Source organism: Calypte anna, chromosome 2 (assembly GCF_003957555.1).
Source record: "Calypte anna isolate BGI_N300 chromosome 2, bCalAnn1_v1.p, whole genome shotgun sequence".
Taxonomy (NCBI): Eukaryota; Metazoa; Chordata; class Aves; order Apodiformes; family Trochilidae; genus Calypte; species Calypte anna.
Window position 1 is genome coordinate 38,659,501 of NC_044245.1, and position 20,789 is coordinate 38,680,289.

The following is a 20,789-nucleotide window of genomic DNA, read 5'->3' on the forward strand; positions in this document are numbered from 1 at the left end:
TGTTTTCGGCCACTGGACGATACCAAGTAATTCGATAGGCGATCCCGCGACAGGCTGTGGAAACTAGGGGCACCGAGCCAAATTTGCCCCGGGTGAGGTCGGTGGGAGTGCTGTTGGTCCCTATTGTCCCTTCACGAGTGGGTCCGGCACTTCTTGGAAGAGCCGCAGCAGACACCGGGCTGCTCCCTGCTGCCTGGGCTGGGGGTACCAGGTCGCTCTGGCCAAATCACTGCTCTCCGTTGGGTGGACGAGGGAGTGAGAGGGAGATCGACAGCAAAGATTTCGGGGAGAAGAGTAAAACGCCTCTCAAATACAACACGCCAGCCGTCCAGGCGGCTGAACGCCGCTGTGCTTTTTCCGCAGACGGGCAACCCAACAGGGGACTCGTGGAAGAAAGGGAAAAAAAAAATCCCTAATACTTTTACCTTTGGAAAATTGAAAGAGGTTTTTCGTGCCGTCGCTGTCAAGCCCCAAGCCCAGGATTTTGTTTTCTCTCCCAGCATGCGTTGATGACATCACGAAGTAGTGCCCCTTCTTTGTGTGTCAGTGATGTCACCAAGTGCAGTGTGGGGGACAATGGAATCCTGAACTCCGTGCGAGGGCGAGTGGGAAGCGACTGCTCCTTCTGCTGGTTCAGGGCTGAGCCGGGGGAGGGAAGGGAGGACACAGCAGCTGCTTTAGGGCTGAAACAGGTGAGAGACGGGAGAACTGCCGGGGGAACCCTTTTAGCTTGTTGAGGGGAGGGGGGCTTTGGGCTGGGCTCTTCCCCCCCATCCCTTTCCAACTGAGACAGGTGAGAAGTTGCTGCTGTTGCCGGAGGGACAAAGCAGGTGAGGCGGGGGAAAACCTTTGGGGTTGTAACAGTTGTAAGAATAAAAGGAAAGCAAGCAGCGCCCCGGCCAAGCCTTATTAATAATCCCCTCTCAGCCTTTTTTAAAAAAAGCAGCCCAGGAGCTTGCCCCCTTTCCTAGTCACCTGCCTCGACCGTGTTCCTGTGGGGCTCCCTCACGGAAGCAGCAGCAGAGCCGGGGAGGGCGTTTATCCCTCCCCCTGCACACCCCTGCGGATTACTTTCCAAAGGGTCTCCATTAAAAACTCACGTCCCCCTCCGAGCTCCCCTTTCTTCCTTCCCCAGCACCCGCTGGAGCGGGGAGGGGGGAAACACACACGACACGGGGGACTGTGGCTGCCGGGATCCCCCCTTTCAAGCCCCGGAGCGGGGGCTTCGCCGCCTACGCCTCCCCCTCCTCCGGAGCCCGCTCCGCCCGAGGCGGCGGTGAGTGGCTCCCCGGCCCCGCCGCCCCCCAGCCCCGCTGGGCGGGGGGAGGCAGTCGGGGAAGCCATTGCCTGTTTAATAGTTGCTGTTGCAGCACTTCCGCTTCTCTCCCAGCGAGAGAGACACGAGTGGCCAGGCCCAGCCGCACCGAGGAGGAGCAGCCAGACACAAAGGGAGAGGTAGGGGGACGGGGCACCCCCCACCGACCCTCCCCGCTAGCCCCGGGGGCAGGGGCGAGGGGCAGGGCCGGCCGCGGCCCGACGATGGGGAGGGAGGCGGCGGAGCCGGCGGGGCAGGGGGATCGCTCTCGGGGCTGTCAGGTACCGCTGTCCCCCGGCCCCTCGCCGCCCGGCCCTGCGGGCCCGCGGCCGGGGGAGCCCGGCCGAGCCCCCCTCTGCCCTCGGCTTTCGTCCGGCGGAGGGGAGGCAGCGGGGCGGCCCGGTGGGAACAGGGGAGCTCCCCGGGGTCGGTGGCCCTGGGAGGGAGGCGGCTGTGTACCGACCCCCCGGCCCGCGGCTCCCCCCCCCGCCACTCGCCCCGGGCCCGCGGCTGCCCCCCTTGCTCCCCCCTAACTCTCCCGGGGTGCCCTGCCAGCCTCCCTATCCCTCCGACGGTTTCTCTCCCCTCTCGGGTGCGGACCTGCCCTCTGTAGCCCACCGTGCTCTCCCTCCTCCGCTGCTCCGAGGTGCCCTCACGAAACTGGGCTTCCTCCCCCCGGCACCCTGCTGCCCCCCTCGCTGCCCACGGCCTCTCCAGGCCCTCTGCTCTCACCCCTTGTAGGCCCTGGCCCTTTTTTCCTTCCCTCCCCGCCCGCACCCCCAGCACAGACCCTCTGTTCCCTTCCCCCTTAGCTGGAACGCCTCTCGGCACAGGGGCCTCGGTGGGTTCCCTCTGTGCACCCTACTCCCAGTTTAGCTGTTCCCTTCATTTCCCCCCCGTCCAGTCTCCACCCCCCTCACCCAACACCCGATCCAGCAGGCAGGGATTATCCAGCAGGCAGGGGGTTCCCCACCACAGGTCACGGATCCTCCTTTGGGCTCTCCCCCTGTTGCCAGTGATGCCCCACTTCCATTTTAGTGCTGGTGACAGTCACCCCCCCGCCCTGGTCCTGTCCCTTCCCACCTCCCCCACGTGCCTCCCGGGAACCCAAGGGACCAGAGCGGTTCCATTTTTATCTCCTACGCCCCTAGGCTGGATAGTGGTGGGTGGTGATGGCTTCTTGTGTGTGCAGTTTGGGGGAGATTAGAAGGAATTGCTCTTAGCTTCCCCTGATCCTCGCAGTTGTCCTTGTTCCAGTCTCTTATTTCACACTTGCTCTCTGAGAGGAAGCTTAGAAGTCCCTTTACCTCTTCTCTTTGGTGTTACTAGCGTGGGGAGGCTGCTGCTCCTCCTGCTTCAAATGTAGGGTCTGAAGAGGACAGCGAGACACGAGGTCCCTTTAAAAGGAACATGACCCAGACACGGAGAGAGACTGTCAGTGGCCTTTCCCTGTGTGTGTTTGTGTTTCACGTTTGTTCCCACACCCCATGGTGTCTCCTCTCCAGGTTGGGGTGTGTGTGGGGGGTCGCTATGTCGGATGACGATTCAAGGGCCAGCACCAGCTCCTCCTCATCTTCATCCTCCAACCCAACAGACAGAGAAAGAGACAAGCACGCCTAAGAAGAAGGAAAGCAAAGTCAGCATGAGTAAAAACTCTAAGCTGCTATCTACCAGTGCCAAGAGGTGAGGCCGCAGTCAGTTTTCTCACTGATTTGCTGCATCTTCACTCCTTCCTCATTTTATTTTGCTCCATTCCCCCACGGGCTCCCTTGCTACTCCCAGTCCTTTTCTCTAGCCCTTACAATCAACCTTTTCACACAAAGCTGCTGCTTTCTCACTTTATTCAGCATCTCCATGCAGCAAGTGTCTGCCCAACTTGACTGCTCTCTGCCCTTTCTTCCTGCTTCTTCCTTTGTTCCATCCCAAATATTTTCCTGCATTTTTGGTTTGTTTTTTTTTCCTCTGGGCTGTTATTTTGTCCCTTAGTTATTTCCACTGTCTTTTCCTTTTTCCTCATTGGCATCAGTTATTGGGATGGTGTAGGATTGGCATGTAAGGCATTGCATTTCAAGATCAGTTTCTCTCTCTGTAGGTTGGGATTGATCTAGAGTGGCTTTTTTCTTTCCAGGACTGTTTTGGGGATTAATTAATATTTGTGAAGTGTTCTGAGTTTACTTGCTCTGGGGGAGTGCACTACAGTGCAAGGGGTATAATATGACCTCAGATCTTTTCCAACAAATATATTACTGTTGTTCTGTCTGCTCATCACTTATATTGAATTTTCTGTGTACGGTTGGATGTTCAGTAGAATAAATAATCTACAGCAGGGTCCACTTGTGGACACTCTGCTCTAAAATAGTTTTTGCTTACAGCACAGAGTGAGTTGTTTTTTTGGTGAATGAAATAATTTTTATCCAAGAATAATGTCTACATGGGGGAGAGATGCCTGCATAGAATAGTAATTTCAGAACAGTTATGTCAGTCTTATTCACCTGGACAGACTCTTGTAGTCACTCAGTTTAAAAAAAAATAAAATATTACTTTTTCTTATTTCTTCTGAATTCAGCACCATCCTGCTCCAGGGAGCTAAGTTAACAAATGGAAATTTTCAAGTGAACTTGCGATGCTAAAGTAAGAATAGTAAACCATCTCACTGAACAGCTTTGCCAAGTAACACAGAGAGGTTGTATCTGTAGGTGTCAAAAGTGACTGGGGTTTTATGTAAATGCTCTGTCCTCACAACTGAGTTCTCTGTGGCTTTGTAGATTTCAGGCAGTTTGGTTATCCCAGATCTGTGCTCGGCAGGTTTCCATGGCAAACTGATATGGATAGTGGCAAGTGATATTTACATGCCGTGCCTTTCACTATTTTAAAAAGGATTGTAAACTGCCTAACATGAAAAGGTTGTGGTTGTCATGTATGAAAAGTGGAAGAGAGACGGGAGATGCTGTCTGATTTTAAAGAAGAGAGGCAGACTGAGTGCTGGGTGGGGAAATCTGGAGGGGAAGCCTGAGTGACAGTAATGGGACTCCAGGGAAGAAGATGATAGCTGGTTGGGCGTATTGTGGCAAAAGCAGTGTGTGCCCAGAATAGTCTGGGCAGGGAGGACAGGGTGTTGTCTGAATGCAATGAAGAGAGAGAGAGTCTAGAGTCCTGAGCGAGGGGACACAGGCATGTTGTGTGGCTCTTGAGGGTGAAGTGAGGGGAGAACTGAAGGTCGCCGGAATGTGCAGAAGCCTTGGAAATAGATATTCCCCTTCTTTTAAGTGTCCTTGGGAATGGCGCAGTTACTTATTCCCTTGGGGCTGGTGTTTTTTTCTCAAGATGGTGATGGGAAGCTAAGGGGAAGGAAGGGGGCGGGGGGCCAATTTGGCAATGACTGTGTCTCTCAGTCCAGCAAGACAGAATTCCTTTTCAGACTGCAGTATCCTAGCACTCGGTGCATCACATTTGCAGAGGGTTTCCCTCATTTACAGACTGCTTGGCAGGGTAAAGCCAACAGTCTTTTTCCACTGCCCCTGTATGGTTGGCATCTTTATGGGAGCATACAAGAGTGCACCTGTCTGGGTTCAGTGCACGATGGCTGTCTGCTTTTCTGTCCATCTCTGTAACAGGGCATCAGTCCTGCTTGGTGTTTTTGTACTGGAGGGAGGCTGCATCTCAGAGTGCCTCTCTCTTGAGCAGTGTTTCAGACTCATGGTGACACTATGACTGTAAGGCATATGTGTTAACTGCTATCCCACATAGTGACTTACCTTTGTTCCTTCTTGCTTTTATTGCCACAGGATTCAGAAGGAATTGGCTGACATCACCTTAGATCCACCTCCAAACTGCAGGTTGGTGTCGATTCCTTCCCTGAGGAGGGTGGGGGAAGGTGAGAGGCTGAAGTGTGAAGTGTGCCTGTGTGTTCTGTAGCTGTCCTCAGGGGCTCTGGATAGAGTAGAGGAATGGAATGGTTGTTTAGGTGACCAACAATACTTCTGTGAATGCTTGGGTGACATTAAATAGTTTTCAAGTGGGGTTGGGGGGGGACACGGACATGCACTACAGAGATTGTGTGTTTTGATAGGGGGTTTCTGTTTGTTTTGGTTATGTTTGGTTTTGTTGTTGGTTTGTTTGTTTGTTTTTTTAACAATTGCATTTCAGTCTGTTATACAGCTTTATGCATATGTTTCTGAAACTGTCCTGTAAAGAAGAGTGTAAAAACTTTCCCTTTGTTTGTTTTTTCTGGTTTATAAATCTAATGCCTGACTGAACTAATCTTATATAAATAAGAGTCCTGCCAAGGAAGCAGAGAATAGTAAAATGCTACGAGATTTTTAGCTCAGAGAGTTCTGTAGTGAACAGTAACTTACAGTGAAAGAGAAGCGCTAATTCATTGCTCAGTAGGTGCCCTTACAGGAGCACAGGTGTTAGCTGATGAAATAGCAAGCAGGGATATTCTGTTGCCCTTAACAGAGCAGCTTGCTTTTAAACATCTTTTAGAAACTTGTAACATTTTTTTTATAACGCATAGCAGGTTGGTATGTTTCATGGGATGATGGACCTAGCCTCTTTGCATTTGGAGAAGAGACAGTAGTAGTGTAACATCCTTGAAGGGTTTATCTTGTTTGTTCAAGGGCAAAGTGGCTTTTGGTCTGGTCTGTGTTCACTGTAGTTGCCAAAGCACGACTCTGTTCCTAGCTTCTTGCTGTGGCTGAGGCTTGAGACCTCTTGATGTTGGTACTAGCAGAAACTGGAAAAAATTCTGTTTATAATTTCCTATTTAAGGTGGTCTTTTTATTATTGCGTTGTCAGCCATAAATGCTCGTGAACCTTTTTACTGAAGCTTTTTGCTGCTGTTGGTCTGCAGGGAGGCATTAGAACAAGAGTTGGCCTGATGGATCCAGCGCCACTGTTTTTGTACCAGTCCCAGGGATCATAATTAAATGAAGGAGGGATGAGATGAGGCATGCAAGCAAAGGCCTAGGCTGATACTGAGGTTTTTGTGCTGTTCAGAAGATAATCCATGTATTCTGAAATCTTCAGCTGTGACAATATTGCTTTAGTGATAATTATGACTACCTGAATATTACAGCTCTTGGGTTGAAGATATCTGTGTATCAGGATGAGGTCCACATGCTTTGCTCTCCTCCTCCTCCTACCTGAGTTTCATGGGAAAGAAACCCAGAAGCACATCTCAGAAAGGCACTGTGGTGTGCTCTCTAAATAACCAAGCCTGGGTGATCAAGATGCTGGGTCTGCAGTCAAACTTCACAAATCTGTCCAAAAGTTGTGGTAGTACATGAGCATGGCAGATTGCAGGTTTCACCTGGAGTTCTGTGTAAATAATTTTCAAACCCTAATTTGTCCTTGTTTCAATTGACATCATTTACAGGTAAAGACAAGCTAGCAGACTACCTGTCAAAATAGAACATGGTTTGATTTTTCTTATTTAATTACATAGGCCACTGAGCATAATGGACTTAAAGGCCTACATAGTAAGCTGGTGGTGTTCCAGCCTTTATAAATATTTCTATTGGTAAAAATCAGTTCGTAGTACAAGTAGTGATGATTAATCTTTGCCTGCAATGCAATTAGCAGTATTCTACATTCCTTCCAACCTTCAAATGAGTGACAGTGAAGGCTGGCAACTTCTGACAATAATACGTGAAACTGGTGTAATTGCTACTGCCTTTTAATATGTTGATAGATAGGAAAACGTGAATGGAGGGGTTTGTGTGTGTGAGACCAAAGGAGTTTTGGTATTGCTCATCTTGGGGTGAAGTCATCCTGCTTCTGTTAAGATAGTGCTGAGAGAGAAGAACAACAGCTCTGCTTATGGCTAAGGAGACTCTAGTCGCCCAGTCAAGCACTGGAAGTTTGCTTCTGTAGCAACTTCTGTGGTTTGTAAAAGGGTAGGCAGGTGCCAATCGTCACAGCAGTGAGATGAGTTTCAGTTATCACCATTACAGGGAAAGTTCACCTCTCCTGGAAATAGAAATAGTCAATTTGTGAGTATGAGGAGATTAAGCAAGGGAGAGACTCTGGTTGCTGCATGGTACTTAAGGTTGCCAATATATGCTCTGGGGACTCCTGCTAGCAATGCAGTGTCACTGCTTTCCTTTTTTGTTTGTTTTTTGGTGGTTTTTTTGCTATGCATGAACATTATTATGTTGTGAGGGAGGTATTAGAACTTAGTTTTGATTTTGTGCCTTCATGACTTCGCTTATGCTTATCTTTACTGCCAGCCCTTCATCTCTTTGCTGCCTTTTTTCCTCTATATACTTTTTTCGGATGTCACTGGAGGGGGGGACACAGTCCTCTACTTTTAAGTATTTCACTCCCTTCTGCAAGACTAATCTCAAAATTTATATATTCAGGGAGCTATAAAGATACCAGGAGCTACCTATTCTGTTGTATTCTGTTGTCAGCTTTAGAAATGCCAAAGTTTCAGAAGCTGACATTTGAAGATGCAGGTCCAAAACTGTATCCTGTGTTATGCTGGAAACATCATATTTTTTTTTTCCCCACTGGTCATTTGTTCTTACACCTCTCACCCCCATCTTTGATTAATCCCTGTTTTGTGCCATGCCTGGTGTTTGATAGCAGCTCATTGTTGTGCATGCTTTAATTTTTGACCTTGTTGCAAAGTATGTTTTTTCTTCCAGTCCTATTGCAGTAATAGGGGTTCAAGATATTTAATGCGTCCCAGGGCAGCTCTGCATATTGACAGAAAAAGCTTTAGGTTGTCAATGATTTTTAGTAAGAACTATTTTATTTTTCTTCTTATAAAACACTACATATAAGATGCAATTACAAGTAATGAACACCATTTGATATTTCAAACAAACTAGCTTAGAAACAAATGAGTTTCTTTTCTATTTTTTTAGCTTGCAGTGACTGTATTTTCATGTATGTAAACCACAGATCATCTGTCAAAGAAGGAAAAAGAAAAAACCAAACACAAACCCAAACAAAACAAAAACCCAAACCCCAGGCATACTCAACACCCTATGACTAAGCAGCTGTGTAGGTTTTACACTTATGTGGGTAGTACCAGGGGAAGTTTATCCCAGAACTTCCTCTTTCCTCAGTAGTTTCCTTGCATCCAGTTTTCCATAGCTTGCCCACGTCCTCCTACTGCTTATCTGTGCTTATGTCTCATTGACCTCTTCATCATCCCATATAGCCCCTTTGCCCTTCATGTTTCCCTTCCCAGGCTATGATTTTGATTTTGACTCAGGCTAGTGCAGTTACTTGTACAGAGGTGCCGAATACGTGCATGGAAATTTGGCCTGCGTTCAAAAAGTAGATTTTTGGCCTTGACTATGTTTTCCAAAAATGCATTTTTAATACACTTTACAAATTTGTGGATTCCTGATAGAGGCATTGCTGTCCTCAGAAGTATCCTACTATGGTGTATATATGTAGTGTTTTGCTGTTCCTGAGTAGTTCTTACCTTCTTTGTAATTTTTGGTAGGCTGGCACTCCAGAGGTCTGTAATTTTCTGTTGCCTGCAAGACGATTTGATTTCTGATATTAATACTGAGTTATGAAAGTGAAATGGGGCTTTCAAGTTCAAAAGGTGGTTAGTGGTTACCGTGAATTGGAGAGGAACTATTTGGACCTGAAGTATTTCAAATCTTTTAAGAGGGTACCTGGTGATTTCTTCTCCTAATTTGTATTGTATCAGAAAGCTATAACTCTGGTTTTAGAAAGTTTTGCACTTTTGGTCTTCTTTGTATGTTGGTGATAGAGGAGTATGTAGTGTCTGTGTGTTGTGCATTGGATCGTGGAAGTCATATATAAGTCTGTCAAAATACAGTTCTGCCTTGCTACATAGGCAGACCTGATCTTTGTTTGTAGATAACACTTGTATTGTGCCAAAGCTTTCCTTCTGTCACTGTGGCAAGGTTTCCAAAGCTTTAACAGAAGTTAATTAAGGCTGTAAGTACTTTTTTTTTTTTAGCTCTTTGTGTCACTTACTTGACCTCTGTATATAAGCATCTCCTGATAATAAAGCTGCTAATTGCTGCGAGGTTATGAAATAAACGTTTCCCCCCATTTTTAGGAATGGGGAGTTGCAGCACACAGAAACCAAGTGACTTATCCAAGGTCATGCAGGAAGTCTGTGGTGAAGTGGAGAAATGAGTGTACATCTCCTTTGTTTCAGGATACCTTGCAGCTGAGCTGTTCTGCTGGAACTGTGTGTGCATCGGTTGCCTTAAGAGCAGGGCTTTGAATCTGTGCTTTATTGGGTGTCTGGTATTGACTGTATGTAAGCAGGGTAATTTAATGTTATTTTTCCCATCTGTGTAGAGGGACCAAAATGGATATTAACTAGAATTAATGTTTTTTAATCTTTCTTACCCAAAATGAAACAAGTTTGTTTCCACATGGTTCATTTAAGTCCATATAGGCAAGACCAGCTGTTCCTTAAACAAAAAAATAATTTTCAGATCTTTACTGAAGGAGGCATTTGCCTGCAAGGCTTACTATCACTTCATAGTGAAATGCTATCAGAAATTCATTATTTAAATAATAATAAAATACAGTTATGTTTCCTGACTCCTTCAGCCCAGTTTTTGTAAATTCACAGAATAAGGACCAGATCTCCCTGAGAGTCTTGTGAAAGTTAACTGTCAGCACTTAATAAATATATGTCCCAGTATAGATGGTAGGGAGAAGTGCTCTCTACTATAATGTGTGGAATATCTGCACTTTTCAAAACTTTGCAATGTGGAGTGAAGATTTATTGGTTAGAGAGAAGTCTGCATAAAATGTGTGGCTCAAAGGCAGTTTTGAACTCAATAGTTTCATATTAAAATTAATATATTTCATCTACGTCCCATGAAAGTCTGGCATTTGTTTTGATTGCGTTTGTTTTTATGGTATTTATAGTTTTTTGCAAATGTATTTTCTCAATAGCTCTAACCCCCAATAATGCCTTAAGTGCTTTTTTGCTTTTAAATCTAATATATTATTTAGGGGTGGGTTGTCAGTGTTAAACTGTATCAGTGTTGGTTTTATTATTCTCATGCTTGGAATAAACAATAGCTATATTCTAACATAAACTTTCTGGTCTTACATCTTGTAACCAGAAATCCTAATTTCACTGAGGCAGTTTTTTAAATGTGTACATTCAAATTTTTATATCACAAACGACAAAAATGTTGGGGCTTACCTCCTTGTAGAAAAAAAAATGCAGATAGCATTTAATGAAAACAATCAGCTTGCAAAAGTGGTTTGAGCACTTCCCCCCCCCCCCACACCTCTCCTGTTGTTTCTCCGAAATGGGAATTTTTCTGTGAGAAGTTTCCAGCTATAGGATAGGAAGGACTTTCATAATTAGTGCTGCATATAGTTGAAAAATATCTTTTGCCATATAAACTGTGGTTCAGAATTCCCTCCCCCCTTTGTTTGGCACATGATCCCCAGAGAAATAACTGTTCCTTTTGAAATGGTGTATTAACTAATTTAGAGATCCTCTGCAGCTGTGTATTGTCTAGCTTGCAAACCATAAAAATAACACCATTTCTACACTCAGTGAATTGAAAGTACATGTAGGTAGCAGCTCCTGCAGGCAAAGTCCTCTGCCAGATGTACTCAGACAATAGCTGCACAGGAGCAGCTTCTTCACTGTGGATTGATTAGTTAATATTACAGGAATTCACCTTTTTAAGTATATTCCTGGTTTGTTTATTGTCTCCCTTTAAAAATCAGAAACATTTTGATGGCCAGGCACCTCAGATGTTGTGGCAGGAGCTGGCTGATGCTGAGGTAGATTTTGTTTGGCACATCCTGGCTCAGTAATTCCCAAGTGAACTGCATTCTGTGCTCTTGCATGCCAAACATCAGAACGATGAATCTTGAGAGCAGCAGTGAAATTGTATCGTGGCTAAGAACAAAGAGGATTGAAATCCCTTCTGTGCACACTCTCTTGTATATCACTTAATTTTATTATTTGACTCTCAGCTTTGCTGCCCTTGGAGGGCACTGTGTAAGTGTGTTTATGATGCTGGGTATATGTTTTATCTGACAGATTCTAATATTTCCTCTTGGTTATGCAGTCTTGAATTTGGTTTTGTTTCTGTTTGATTCTAGCTCTTGTTGTCTAGATTTTTATATTGGGTAAGTGTATAGCAGCAGGTTATATGTCTGGTTTTGTTTCAAGAAATATTCATTATAGGTAATGGTACTTTAAACGTAAGAGTAGGAAGCACTGTGATGAGTATTTTTACTGTAAGGGCCTGAATTTGTCCTGACTTTTTACATGAAGACAACATGAACCACAGAGAACTGGCTCCTCTAGGGGACTGAGAAAGTGATAGGGGGTGGTCTCATGTTTGAGGATTTCAACAAGGGCAGGTTGCTGGTGAGCAAGAGCTTTGTTGTTTCTGAAGAATAGGTTGGTCCCAAAAGCTGATGAGATGTCAACTTTGGCCCCACAGCTGAAGGAGGTTGTTCTGGGAACAGAGAGAGAGCTCCCCTGCACCAGTACAAGTCATTTCAGTGGATTAAGGTTATTGATGAATTAGTGCAGCCTCTGCCAGCACACTTCTGTAATTGTATGTGAAACACCAGCCTTCCATACATAACCTCTCTGAAAGTATTCAATGAGCAAAATAAAAAAAAAAAGATATTTTCTAGGAATGGGTTAAGAGACTGCTGAACATTTTTGCAGGCTTGGATACCACGTACAAAGTTAAGGGCTTTGGTTTATCCACCAAAGAAAGTACTTATAAACTAAGTTAAATTACTGAGGTAATTTAGTCATTATTGTAGCATCTTGCCAACCTGTATATTTATTTGGATAAAATAATTTTATACTTATTTTTCCCTCTGAGGCTTAGCAGTGGAGGTCTAAATACTGACTTCATTATTTTACAAGATGAACTAGAGAACATGTATTGTCAAGTACTGTAAATAAACTACAACTGTCAAAATAAACACTGCACACTCTGGAATTCAGAGGGGTTTGCTTGTTTCTCTTGCCAATTTGCAAATTTCAGCAACATGCAATGGGTTTTCCAGGGCATTTGTGGAAAGAGTAGTGGTTACTACAGTGCATGTGATACATATTTTCTGTGCATGAGGGGCTAATTGCCATTACCAATAGAATATATTGCACATTTGTATGCTTAACTTGCAATATCCAATGTGGAATGTTCTTTTCTTTATTAACTTGGACTCCCTGGGATGGGAGATAGGGGAGAAAGGGAAAGTGGGGCATGCAGGTCGTAGCTCAGGGCAGATGATGTGATGTTTGATGCCCTCCTCTCCCTCCAGTCTCTTCCATGATTTGTCGACTCAAAATATAGATCAGGTAAGATTAAGCTGAGCTTTTCTGAGAACTGGGCTCAGGCCAAGTTTTGGCAGTTCTTTTGGCTAAGAGAAAATACAAAATAATTGGATTAGAAAAGACTCTATGGTTAATGATGTAGGCTACTGTTAAATTTCTTTGCTTCTGTGTTTCTGTGAATCAGTGTAAAATTCAGGTCTTGATTCCTTCAGGGGCTTCAACTTCTGGAGTCTAAAGTGAGTGTAAACCAAAATCAGCATTTTAGTCATGGTATTTTGTGCTTTCTTTCTTTCAATGTAAGTGATTCCTTAAGTGATTTCTCATCTTTCCCTCTGAAGCTGTTGGACTTGCTGGAAATACAGAAAATTTTACACTTGTTCTGAGAATTGTAAAGGCAATGTTAAAAGCTGTGGGCTAAAGGGGAGGTGCTTCCCAGTGCAGGTGGGGTGCTGATACTTAGTGCTCTTTCTGTTAGGGGTTATCTGGGCAGTAGATTATGCCAGAGAGGTAATTCCAGAGTCTGATAAGGAGAAATCAGGAGAGGAGTCTCAGGGTCTTTCTTTTTTCTTTTGATGCTTAGGATCCTAGAGATTTGCAAACAGGAGTGAAAAAACCCGCAAACATTAACAACTAATTCTGAAATCCACAGTGTCTTTTCACACTGTGTAAACTGATGAAAAGAAGAAAAATACTTCTGGTGTAGAGTTAGAACTTTGTCAGTTTTTGGAAACAACAGGAAAGCTTCAGGGCAATAGTGAGTGTTATACATGGAAGTCTATCAGGGTAACTATCTCAAAGGTTTTACCTGCAGTTTGAATATCTTCATTGAAATGTTAAAGTGTTAATTTAGTTAATCAGATTTTATGGGTAGGTCTTATGTTTGAAATTTTCAGGTGAAAAGCCTGGAAATTCAGTGTGCTATTTGGTATTCTGAGCAAGTGTAGACTGTTCTGAGAAGTGGCCCATAGTTGGTGGAGAAACTGCAATGTATTTAATTAAAGCAGTGTTTCACTATTGCAGATGGTTTTGAAAGATTGCTAAAATGCACACAGTTGTAATAACATAGTTTTAAAGCAATTATATCAATACTGTAGTATACCACAAAAGGTCATTTCATCAGAAGCTTCTAATAAATCAAACTGATGGTTGTAATACTATATTTGCATGTTATTTCCTGTATGTCTTGGTAACCTTTTTAAAGGAGATAAATTAGATGATGCATGCAAGCCTTTATAGTTGGTGTCCTCCTTGACTTCTTTGTAAGTTGTTTATCAATAAGAATTTTCTATTTTTGGATTTAATGGGGTAATTCTCAATTTGAGAATCTCATCATATTTTGTAGTGTTCTGACTTCTGTTATTTATGCCTACTTACATGTGGAGAACTGTGGGAGAGAGGGAAAAGACTGAAGGTTTTAAATAGCTGTGGCAAATAAAAGCTCAAAATATCACAAATCTGACTGGAGTTATACTTTGCATTAAAGCTGTAGCGATAATTCCTTTCTACTTCAAACTGAGCTCGCACAGCACCCTTGTGATCTGGGAATGCAGGCAAGAAGTTGTACATCAGCAACAAGAGTGACCTAGGAGATGCAGGTTTTGAATGTAGCTCACTTCAGGCCTTCAGCTGCCCTCTTGCTTGTCTTTTGTTTGCATCCCAGGATCAAAATCTCTAGTGAAATTTTAATACTTCCCTTAGAATATGTTTTTTCATTTTTTTTTTCTATCCTGTCGCTTCATTTATGATGCTTATTGGATTGATAAGACCGAGAGAATGAATGAGTTGGAGATGAGGGTATTACATTTCTATGGAAAGCAAGATTGTGCAAAGTGTTAATTGTGAATTCGAGAGGCAGCAGAGAGCTGGGGCCCATCAGGATGGCTGTGGCAGTTTTGCAGTGGTGACTGGAACAGATGCAGGAAGGATGGAAGCAGAGACAGGATGATTCTTTTTTCTGTTCCTGCAATACAACCCCACTTTCATATTGCCTTTTTTAAGCGGCAGAAGAGACAGGGCACCCTCTTCTTGAATGGGTCATCTCTCAGAAGAGACAGGGCACCCTCTTCTTCAATGGGTCATCTCTCAGCCAGCCTTTCCTTGGACATGAATGAATTTTTACAATATTCAAGCTGCAACAATAGTTCTTGCTGGGCTTCATGTATTACACCCACACCTGGGAGACAAAATATTCATACAGCAATAAAGACATGTTTATACATTCTTAGACAGTTTACAAAGCTCTGTAAACGTAGAAAGGGCAACCTGTACTATACCTTGAAGAATACAATTCATGTAGCATGCCCATCTGTATCTTTTCTGTCTTCCTTGCACCACTGCATGAGCCACATGCAGCTCCTGGCCCATAGACTGTCCTCTTATAGCTATGAAAAGTGCATGAGGGAGATGTGAAAAACCAGCAGTGAGCAGTGCAAGAAAGGAACACAGGGAGAGAAAAGCAGAAGTAGAAATGGAGAGAAGAAGCACAAGGGGAGAAAGAAAGAAGTAAGCAACTAAAAAGTGTAGGAAAGCTCAAAACTCAGTCAATACCTGCCAAGTAAATTAAAGTATTAAAGACAGGAACTTGCCAATTTTATTTGTTGAAGGCCCTGTAAACTTGCATCTCCCAAAGAAGAACACCCTGTCTTTGTGGCAAGTGGAAGAGAGGCATAACAAGAACTGTTAGTCAGTAAATTTCAAGATGCTAAAACTCGACATTCAGTGACACTTAGGAGATCATTTTGGCACAGATGAAGCTCTGTGGGCAGTGGAGTTCTGGGAACTGTTGCTGCAAGAGGTTGTGGAGGCAGATAGTATCAACACAGTCAAAAATGGGCTGAACAAACAAATGTCTGCAGATCTGTAAACAGGCAAAGAGAAACAGGGATGTACCCTTTAGCATCCCTACTCCAGTGGCTGTGGATACTGTGGGAGTACAAGGGGAATGGATTGTTTCCTTGTTCCACTTGACATTGCATTTAGCCATACAAAATGTTCAACTTCTGCCCTTTATGGAACAGTTCCTGCCTCTCTTCTTTTTATGCTTTGCCATTTAAAGCAAACCCTTGTTTCCAGGTGCACCGTCACTTCTCCTTGCTTTTGTGAAGAGTTATCCTTCATGCATTTGTCTTGCTGAATTTAGACTGTAAAATTTTCAGGGAAAAGGATTTCTTTCATTTTGTGTCTGTGTTTACAAAGTGGTATGTAAGTTCCCAGCTATGTGTAAATATTCTTTAATAACAAAGTGTGCTTAGTCCTTGGGCTTGTAGATGTCTCCTATCCCCCCACCCCCCTTCCAAGAAAAAAAATTCTGCTTATGGTGTGTCATTGCCTTTTTTCCCCCCTTATCTGACTGAGGCAAGTAAGCAAGTTGTTTTATTCAGCAGCTATTGTATTATCTTGAATATGTGATTTGGTTATTTTCCAGTTTTATGCACATCGAGGTTATCACAAATGTTGCTTTGTGATACTACTACATTGTAATGGGATAATGTGTTTTGAGGTATATTAGTGTTGGGGTATTTTTCCTGGATAATGGCAGAGAAATAATAAAGGTGTCCAACTGCTAATCTCTTTCTTTGCTGCCTTAGAGCTCCTACTTCACCTTCCACCTCAAAGCTAGGAGGACTGTAACTATTTGGGAAATATTAATTAAACTGCAGAGCTATTGCATGTGCTAAGACAATCCAATTTAAAGTACTTAGTATTCCATGTGTATGCTTAACTCCTAATGACTGTAAATATTATGTTACATTGGAGGTTTTGTAATATATCAGCTGTGTCTTGCATATTGTTTTTTCCACAGAAAATGAAAATTTTCTAACCCACAGAAAGTACAAGCTGTGCTTTCTGCATTGCTTTGCAAGGACTTTTGCTTTGCTTTTCACAGTAAACTCTTATTTATGTGGAGATAGAAAGTTCAGACAAATAATTTAGCATTGAGATTGTTCAGGCGCATGTTTCATTGCCATTCTGAGTAGCACAGAACCAGCCATTTAGGACATATTTAATAATTAGTAGTGGATTTTGTCAGGAGAGACTGAAAAATTGGATAGTGGAGTGCTTGTATGGTATCATTTTGTAGTGGGGATGTGATGAACTGGCAGGGTCCAGCCGTAAGCTGGAGCAGCAGAGCAAAGGGATGAGGGTAAATGGGGATGTGCTGTGACCTCTCTCATGGCTGGATGAACAGCTGGATGGGATTTATTAGTGATTCACAGCTTGGCTTAAAGAGAGATAAGGAAGGAGTGCTGATTTGGGTCTGAATCTGGGAAGGAGACTTGTCTGTTTACAGCATTCTTCATGGATTTAGAATGAATGAGGGGAAAAAAAGCTGGAGTTAGAGCTCATGGCTGAACTCAACCCATTAGGAAAGGGTGAAAATACAGGGCAGTGTTAGATGTGACCCTTAAAAGCAAGGAACAGGAAAGAAATGGTTTTTCTGAAATCCCTTTCCAGTAGTAAACCTGTTGGTCTCACACACACATTCTCATCTGTCTCTGTACTTCTTTCTTAGTCTCTCTCTTCATTGCAATCCAATGTGTCCTAAGTCACCAGGATCATGTACCTTCTGCAAAAGAGATGCCAGTGGAGCTGGGCCTCTTCCAGCAAACCATCACAGGCTTGTAAGGAATAGTGCAAGTGTCTTCTGGCTCCTTATCCTGCTGAGCCGAGCAGGTTCTGCCCCCTGCTCTTTCCTGATGGCTGCACTGATCCTTCAGCAGTAAATCATCACATCTGTCAAAATCTGCAGCCCGTGCCTGCAGGGAAGTGAAGAGGCAAGGTTGTACTGTTGACAGAAAGAAAACAATTATGAGGAATTAAAAAAATAAACAGACAAACGATTCTTGTTTTATTAATTTACCTGCAAAGGAAGCAGCACTTATCAGCTAAGCTGCTGAATGTGTATATAGATTTATTTTTTTTTTTGTCAGTGCTTTGGTATTCAAGTCGTGAATCGGAGAAGCTTGATGAAAGGGAAAGTGTTTTTAGAGTATTTAAAGCGGCATTTGGGATAATCTGGAGTGCAAGGTATATATAAGAATTGACATTTGTCATCTTTCTTTATATGGTACTCTTTGGTCAGTGGAAAAGTGTATTTTATTATCTTGAAAGGCTGCTCGTCAAGAAGATGCACCTAAATCTCACTCTGTGGTTATGGGGACCTTTGACATGAGCAGTGTTTACTCAGCAGACAGCTCTACACCAGACAAATGCAAGACTTTTTGGTTGGTATTTTTACTAATCTTCCTGTCATGTAGATGTACAACAACACATCTGAAAAGTCATCTAGCTGCTGTTTTAGCAAATGGCTTATTTTTGGCAGAAGAATCTCGCTTTCTGGCTATTAAAATAGTAATGGAACTGAGATGTTTGCTTAGATTGGCTTTCCTGGAAGATAATGTGTCGTATCCTAATGACATATTAGGTCAAATACTGAATTTCAGTCCTTGCTGAAGAAAGTGAATGAGCTGTGTCCAGAAATAAGTGGTTTTGTATGTCCCTGTTCATATTACTAGAGTTCAAGGTCACTAGAAGTGTTGTGGGGTTTAATGTACAATATGTATTATTTAGCCATTCTTTCTTCAGAAGTACCAAGCACTTCTAAGCATGTCTTTCTTACTTTTTTATTTATTAATAATGCTGAGATAGCTGGGTGGAAGAGTGTCTCTTGCTTTTGGCTTCTGAAGTAAGTATCTGCCCTTTTTTTTTTTTTTTTTTTTTCTTAATTTTCTTAATTTTTTTCTTTTTTTTATTTTCTCTTTTTTCCTTCCTTTTTTTTTCTCTTAGTGTGCTGGATTTTATACAGGGTTATTCTCTAGTAGGTATCATATAATACAATTATGAAAGTAGCCTTTCTTCCAAAGAGTGATATATGTGATATATTTTCAGTAGGGAGAAACTCACATTTTTGACCTTTCTGTCTCTTTGGACCCATCCGTTGTTGGACATAATGGTGCTTCAAAAATTGCCTAATTGTTCCAAAGAGATCATTTGTGCCTTCTCCAGTACTGCTATTTGATGCTATATCTCTAGAAGCTGCCAAAACCCTTCTGTATAATACTTCTTTTATTGTTATGTAAAGCTGCTGTAAAACACAGTGTGGTTGTTTAAATGTCTTTGAAATCTTTGGTATTGGCTATTTCATTTTTTCCCTTTATGTCTCTAACTTTTACATTTATAGTTTTGCCACCACAGGGAGCTAATGAAAAGCAAGTATATAGACTGTTTGTTTAAAAATAATAATAATAATAATGTCATGCATGTTGCTTCCTTGTTCATATTTATTATTCTGTTTCACAGTATGAGAAAGGGTAGGGGATGCTGTGCAGGGTACTGTGGGGTTTTTTTGGTGGGAGGATTGGGATTTTTTGCATTGATTTGACTGTTGCAGTACTCTGATTTTATGAAACTTCACCATTCCTAGAGCAAGTGAGCACAGAGGGAAAAAAAGGAAAAAGCTAAATGCATGTGCAACAAATCATTGTATCCAGATGAGGGAAGGGTTGTCAAACTATTTTGGTTTTTTTAATAGCTGAATATCTGTAGGGAATCAGTCCCAAGTGCATCCTTAGAATGCTCAGGGGATTGTGGAAGGTGATTTATTTTGTGTGTTTAAGTTTCTCTTCACAAGTAGCACTGAAGAAGCCCAGGGCTTAAATTATTCTATTTTTTTGATTCTTTCTGTACCTCTTCTGGTATGTAGTAGAACTGGTTGTCTCAGGAGTAAAATTATTAAATGCATATATTTACTAAGGGTCTGGCTTTCAACACTAGCTGTTTACTGTAAGAGTACTTTGAGATGATGAGTCTCTTGATCATTCTTTGCCCTAGTGGGAAAAGTGTAAAAACAGCATAACAGCCACTGGGCAGCCTCTCTCACAACTTTTCATCCCTCTTGGTCCCAGCTGCTAAGGCAATTTTCATAGATTTTTCTTAGTTTAAGCTGTTTTTCTGCTTTATTTGAAGCTTGCATGGCTTAGATCCTGCTTTCCCATCTGTTCAGAAAGGTACCTGAACTCAGTTGCCACTGAGCCAGAGCTCCCTTCCTTCTGTAGCCTGTGCTGTGGAGACACATGTACTTGTTGGGGGTCTGCTTTACTTGAATACAGGAACAGAAACAAAATATAAAGGTGGCAAGATGCTCAGGAATGGAATGGAATGTGTACTTGGGTTTTGTCAGCAGTTAAAGGTAAATCCTTTACAGTAAAGAAGGCTCTGGGGGTTGGATTAGATGACCTTTAGAGGTCCCTTCCAATCCATATTATTCTGTTCTATGAAATAGCAGTAAATTGTTCAAGAAGAATGAGAATGTAATGCAGCCACCAGACTTCAAGTGTTAAATAAAGGAAGTAGATTTTAGTTTGGTTTTTATTTTGCAAATTATGAGGTAATTAATAACAATTTACAAATGTTAAACCCACTAGATATTATCTGTACAACAGCTCTAAGGGAACAGTGTTGCATCAGATCTGCTTTTTGTGAGTGATGTGTTTAGAGCATGCATGTGTGAGCAAATACCCCTCTTGCATTCACTTAATGGAGTGCTGTTGTATTTCTGAGAAAGCAAAGGATTATTTTCTGTTTACTTTCCCCATCATTCCAGTCTCCCAAAAGTGCAAAAATAGCTGTGTGTGTGGAAAAGAATTATTGTAAGATCAATTTTCCTCTTTTTTTTTTTTTTTTTTCAGCATTTAACTTGATTTGCTAAAGTTGTCAGATTACATGTTTTCCTAAACTCTTGAACGTTGCATCACCCAGGAAAAGCACATGTGGGAAAGTCTGTGGAGTGCAGGCAAAATAGGATAACACTGCCTTGAGATGTTAGCTGGGATCAGTGCTGCAATATTGGATATTGTTTTAATAATTTTTCAGCAAAAATTAAATTTCTAAATCTGTGGGTGCAGGAGACTATATGAGTGTGTGTGTGTGTGTGTTCTGAACAAATACCTAAGCACAGGGGCTGAAGTGGTCAATTTTTTGTCAATCCTAGATAGTCCTTCTGCACTTCTACAGCGTTATTATGGTAGCAGCTGCTGTTCATTTTAACAGCCATTGAACTGCATTAGTGTACCTATGGAGGCATACAGAGCTTGTGTGTGTACATATGCATATTTATACACACATGCATATGTACTCAGATTTTATATATGAAATAAGATGCCTATGATTTGAACTAGGTATCACCCCACC

General features: G+C 42.6%; 1 protein-coding gene across 1 annotated transcript in view; it reads left to right on the forward strand.

Moving 5' to 3' along the window:
* The first annotated feature begins 494 nt into the window (after positions 1-494).
* The window catches only part of LOC103538042 (ubiquitin-conjugating enzyme E2 E1), a 44,425-nt gene continuing 24,130 nt past the window's right edge, over positions 495-20,789 (forward strand). The window contains exons 1-5 of the mRNA XM_030445965.1: positions 495-692; positions 794-830; positions 1,391-1,455; positions 2,910-2,998; positions 5,101-5,151. Of these exons, the coding sequence (XP_030301825.1) occupies positions 510-692; positions 794-830; positions 1,391-1,455; positions 2,910-2,998; positions 5,101-5,151 (425 nt within the window). The 5' untranslated portion in view covers positions 495-509. The remainder of the gene's footprint in view (positions 693-793; positions 831-1,390; positions 1,456-2,909; positions 2,999-5,100; positions 5,152-20,789) is intronic.